This window comes from Sipha flava, unplaced genomic scaffold, assembly GCF_003268045.1.
Source record: "Sipha flava isolate LNK unplaced genomic scaffold, YSA_version1 267_pilon_pilon, whole genome shotgun sequence".
Taxonomy (NCBI): Eukaryota; Metazoa; Arthropoda; class Insecta; order Hemiptera; family Aphididae; genus Sipha; species Sipha flava.
Window position 1 is genome coordinate 148009 of NW_020272931.1, and position 5707 is coordinate 153715.

The following is a 5707-nucleotide window of genomic DNA, read 5'->3' on the forward strand; positions in this document are numbered from 1 at the left end:
TTTATATAAAATTAATTTATTATGAAGTGGAAGTTTAGATTTTAGTAAGGGACGTAATAGGTGTAGTCTAGAATTGAGTGACTTTCTTTTGTTTTTAAGGTGAGGGCCCCAGGTTAAACGTTTGTCTAAAATAATACCAAGGTATTTTACTTGAGATGAGGAGGGAATAGGAATTTCATGGAGGGTGGGAGTGGGTAGATTTTTTTTATTTAGAGTGAAAGGAACATGAACAGATTTGGCGGCATTAATTTTAATTTTCCAATTAGAGGACCATTTATCTATAAGATCTAGGTGGTTTTGAAGGGCGTTGAATGCTACGGTTGGATTCTTATTGGATGATAGGATCGCTGTGTCATCAGCATAGGTAGCTATGATGGTGTCATTGGTTTGAGGTATGTCAGAAGAGAAAATATTGTAGAGATCAGGAGAGAGATCGCTTCCTTGAGGAACACCTGCTAGGATTGGAAAGACAGAAGAAAAAGAATTGCCTTGACGAACTTTAAAGGTTCTATTTTCAAGGTAAGAGCGAATTAGTAAGTAAAGTGGAGCAGGGAGGAATAGTTTCAGTTTATATAGTAAGCCATTGTGCCAAACCCTGTCAAAGGCTTGAGCAACATCTAGGAAGACTGCCGGGCAATAGTTTTTATTTTCGAAGGAGGAAGAAATTTTGTCGACTAGTCTGTGAACCTGTTGTATAGTGGAGTGGTGTGCTAGAAAACCAAACTGAGCGTCGGGAATAATTTTATGTGATTCAATTATTGGTCTAAGTCTTTTTAAAATAATCTTCTCGAATAGCTTACCAATCACTGGGAGTAGACTAATGGGTCTATATGAGGTTGCAATATTGGTTGGTTTTCCTGGTTTAAGTATGAGGATAACAATTGATAATTTCCAGATGGTAGGGAAATAAGACAATCTTAACATGGAATTAAATAAGAAAGTTAGCAAAAGGATTGTTTTTTTGGGGAGATATTTTAAAATCTTATTTGTTATTAAGTCATGACCTGGGGATTTGTTGGGCTTCAATCTTTGGATCAAGTTAGCAACTTCATATGGGGAGACATGTTTAATAGGGAGAGACATTGGTAGTGGAGCATCAAGAAAATCATTTATTTTGGCTAGTTGTGTGGTACTTGGAGTAATATCAAGGTGAGGTTTGAAAATATTCGAGAGGTGTTCCCCAAAAAGTTTGGCCTTATCTAAGTCTGAAAGAGCGAGCGATCCATCTGCTTTTTTAATAGGACAAGAGAATTCTTTTAATTTTAGCATGTTTTTAGTTGTTTTCCACAATGTACCGTCTTGTGTGTTTAAAGATTTAAATTTTGTGACAAAAAGGTCATTTTTGTATTTTTGGATTAGTTTTTTAATGGTGTTAGATAGATTATTGAAAGCTGACTTGTCTGAAGGTAGTCTTGATCTTTGCCAACGGGAGCGAGCCCTGCGTTTTTCAGCAATTAAAATATTTATATTCGGAGGCAGGATAAAAGATTTGAGATTTGAGTGACATTTCTGATTGGAAGGATAAGAGCACTCGTAGACAGCTGATTGAATTGATTTAACTAATTGATGAGCTGCGGATTCAATTTCATTGCATGTTTTAAGGGAAATTTTTAGGTTCGTAGAATTTTCTAATTTTGATGAAAATTGCTTCCAGTTAACTGGACCTTTGGAAAGGGAGGGACGCGAAGGAGTTAGAGTTGGGAGCTCCATAATTTTTAGTAGAACGGGTGAATGATCAGAAGATAGGTCACATATGTTTTGAATAGTATGATTTATATGGTTGGGTATTGACGATATAAAAAAGTCCAGTAGATCAGGTTGACGGTTCGAATGAGTAGGCCAGTAAGTAGGACCAGGGGGTGAAATAGTTGAAAAGCCGTTCATTTGAATGGAATTATAAAATAGGTATCCTCTACGATTTTCGACACGGCTGCCCCATAGGGGGTGCTTGGCATTAAAATCACCACCGGCGATGAAGTTGCGCCCTAAGGAGTAAAAAAACTGATCTAAGTGGAGTTGAGATATTTGAGGTGAAGGAGGACAGTACACTGCAGAAACAGTAATAGGAGTATGATTTATTGAAATAGAAATGCTGGTTGCTTGAATAGAGGGGATTTGAAAACTCGGCAGAGGATGATGTTGGATTATGGAAGATATTAGAATTGCGGAACCCGCGTGAGACGTACCATCTGGATGGTTGGTTTTGTAAATATTAAAGCCGGGGAAAAAATGACTGGAATTAGTTGAATAGTGAGTTTCGGTGATTAGAGCTATGTCGATTTGATTTACTATAAGAAAGTTAAGTAGTTCGGACTCATTCTGTTTGAGTCCGTTGGCATTCCAAAGAATGATTTTAAGAGTTTTATTGTTGGTGAGATTATTTGTCATTATGTGAAATAAGTTTATTTATTACAGTGGTGAGTAATTGAATTAGTGGATTAATCAATTGTTTGAACTCAGTTAAAAAAGATGAAAGTTGATTATTTGAGATACTATCGGTGGAATTAGATTGGGAATCAGTTTTACTTGAAGAGCTATGGCTTTGATGATTTTGGGTAAGGTTAGGAAAAATTTTGTTGTCATTCATGTTAGGAGGGGGGGGATGGGTCGTTACACTGGATAGCGTTTCCTGCTTATTTACAATAGTGTTATTATTTACATGATTTTTTAAATTTGAATTTGATTTGAAGTTTGAACGCTGTAAGCTTTTATGGACTGAACATCCTCGGTAGTTTGCGGTATGGTTTCCTCTACATAAGGCGCAGGTTGGAGGAGTATCTTTTGATTGTGTACACTGTGTAGTGGGATGGAAATCGGCACAACGAACACATCTGGGAGGATGAGCGCAGTATCCTTTAGAGTGGCCATATTCTTGGCACTTGGAACACTGAACGATTTCACGTCTTTTATGTGGCTCTTCTACCTTTATTTTGGTATGAAGCAGCGAGGTCAATTTGAAAATCTCATTATTGATTTGAGCGGGTTCAAGATCAACAAAAAATATTGGGAGGGGACGTTTTGAAGATTTGTGGATAACATTTGAAACTTGGCGGACAGAATATCCGATATCTTCAATGGCAGCACCTACTTCGGAAGTTGAAGAAGACGGATGCAAGTTGCGTATGACAATACGAAAAGCTTTATCTTCACGGGCTTGATAAGTGTGATATTCGGCATTGCCTATTTTCAGGTATTTTATGACTTCTCTGTACGAGTCAGGGTTGGTAGTGTTAATTTTAAGGTTATTGACTGATGACTTAAAGCTGAAGGACTGTGGGCCGATCAGCTTTATTAATTGATTTCTTAATTCAATGAAATCAGAAACGTTTCGTACAAATATTGGTGGAGGTAATGGGATGTGGTTTGGTTGATCGACATTATTCGTTTCAATATTGTTTACATTATCATTATCATTGTCCGGTACTTGGAGGTGGTTAAATCTATTTGAACTGACAAAGACGGGTTTTGATTTCTTATTGTCGGGTGTTCCGGTTGGGCTGGTAGAAGAAAGATTACGTTTTGAATTATATGTGACTAATTTAAAATCTGGGTCATTAGGAATATCGTCCGTAAAGACATCATTTGAAGTATCCGATAAAGTTGAAACGTAATGTGTACGATTCGAATTATTATTAGACAGATTTGGTTTTATTGTGTTCGTATGTTTAATGGTAGTGTGAGAACTGCTCGATGACGGTCTATTAGTGCGGGTCATTATTAATGAGATAGGATAAGAACGACCGCCGGCTAGGCCGGGGAGTTCGAAGATAAGTATTACCTGCTATAATTAGATAACAGAGCGGTAAATGATTGAATTAATTAAAATTACCAAATTTTCACCGCTGATGGGTAAAAAACACTCTGTGACTTCCGAAGGACAGCAGATTTGGCATCAGCGTGACAGCATGAAACGATTGGTGTTAATTCCAAGATTATCGGACATTTTTCGGATGACAGAAAAAAAAAAACACTGTGGAACAAGAGTGAGAGCACGTAACGCCACGGTGTACGACGAGCGAAAAAGTGAATTTAAATGTTAAATGTTATTTATTAGATTAGGCTAATCCCAACTGCATATCTGTATCTAAAATAAAAAAAAAAAAAAAAAACTATTTTTGTTTTTTTAAAGGAATTTTAATTATAATTTTATTCAATGTTGCATATAAAAAAAACATGTGTACCTTTATACTATAACATAAACATGGTAAAGAATTAGGAAATATGTGTACAGCAGTGAAAAAAAATTCTGGCTACGCCACTGGTGTACAGGTTCATTCTAATACACATCCAAAACCAACCTTATAACAGACTACTTATTTTAGAGTTACTTACATTATGATAAATATATTTTAAATACATATTTTATTATTAATCATATATTCATATTAGTACTTTGATAATATTAAACTAAGTATTCTGTATTCCAATAGTATTTAAAATTATTTTTAATATTTTGAAATTAAATAAAAAATGATGAACAGGAAACTCAAACGTTTAATCTTCCTTCCACTGACTTGGAAAACGTGGAGAATGAAAATAATTTGTTGCTGCCTGGTTGTGAACCTACTGTTAGCACAAATACAGATAATAATTTGGTAAGTAAATACTAAATAGTCAAAACTTCTATAGTTCCATGTTTAATGTTTACTTTTAAGTATATTTAATGATAATTTTTTTTTGCTTAAAAAAATAATGTCTTAACTGGAACCTCAGTTTTTTAATATTCTAAGAAATGTAGTGGATGAAAATTTTTACATAAATTATTTTTATTAAATTCTCTTACAATGTGATTTCAGGAAGAATCTGCTGCTGTGCCTGACTTGGACCCAGCCAAATGGAAAATTAATTCAAGTTTAATAGACTATTTTATTTTGAATCAACCAATTCAAGATGTTAAAAAAATAAATTTTAATAAAACTGGACGAATGTGTGGAAAATATTTCCGGAAACTGCCTAGTAGTATCTTTATAAGAACATTGCATAATGGGCAAATTACCAATAGAGAGTGGCTCTTATACTCTTTATCAGCTAATGCATTATTTTGTTTCCAGTGCCTTCTTTTTTCTAACAAAAAAAGTAATCTTGGAAATTTAAAATTTGGATTAAAAAACTGGGGTAAATGTGAAGAAAAAGTAAAATGTCATGAAGAAGGCCAACAACACGGTGAATCAATTAGAATTTGGTTTTCAAGAACACAAAAAACTGCTACTTCAATTGATAAAATGCTACACGAAGAAATGAAATCAAAATCGGATTATTGGACTAATGTTCTCCATCGAGTTATTGCAACAATTACTTTCTTGGCTGAAAGAGGACTACCATTCCGTGGTAAAAATAATGAATTTGGCTCAGTACATAATGGCAATTATATGGGATGTTTAGAACTTATAGCTAAATTTGATCCTTTTTTGTCGGGACATATTTCTAAATAATACGGTAACCAAGGGAAAGGCAATGTTTTGTATTTATCCTCGATAATATGTGATGAGTTTTTAAGTTTAATGAACAATTTGGTTCTAAGAAAAATTGTTGCTGAAATTATTGAAGCTAAGTACTTTTCAATCATAGTAGATTCTACTCCAGATATCAGTAAACAAGATCAATTAACTGTTGTGATTCGGTACATAAAACCAAATGGAAATTCTGAAGAAAGATTTTTAACATTTTTATCCTCTGTAGGACATAAGGAAGAGCAAATGGAGGAAGC

General features: G+C 34.4%; 1 protein-coding gene across 1 annotated transcript; it reads left to right on the forward strand.

Annotated features, from left to right (window-relative positions):
- The first annotated feature begins 3845 nt into the window (after positions 1-3845).
- On the forward strand, positions 3846-5447 carry LOC112685142 (zinc finger MYM-type protein 5-like). The gene is made up of 3 exons (XM_025556924.1): positions 3846-3983; positions 4482-4595; positions 4797-5447. Exons 1-3 carry the CDS (start codon positions 3846-3848, stop codon positions 5430-5432), a joined length of 888 nt encoding a protein of 295 aa, XP_025412709.1. The 3' UTR covers positions 5433-5447.
- The last annotated feature ends 260 nt before the right edge of the window (positions 5448-5707 follow it).

What these genes read in the sequence shown, in the direction of transcription:
- LOC112685142 (XM_025556924.1), top strand. Translation starts at nt 3,846, where the DNA reads ATGGGTAAAAAACACTCTGTGACTTCCGAAGGACAGCAGATTTGGCAT. An exon ending in AAAAACACTGTGGAACAAGA is followed by an intron (nt 3,984 to 4,481) that starts GTGAGAGCACGT and finishes AATGATGAACAG; the next exon opens with GAAACTCAAACGTTTAATCT. An exon ending in CAAATACAGATAATAATTTG is followed by an intron (nt 4,596 to 4,796) that starts GTAAGTAAATAC and finishes ATGTGATTTCAG; the next exon opens with GAAGAATCTGCTGCTGTGCC.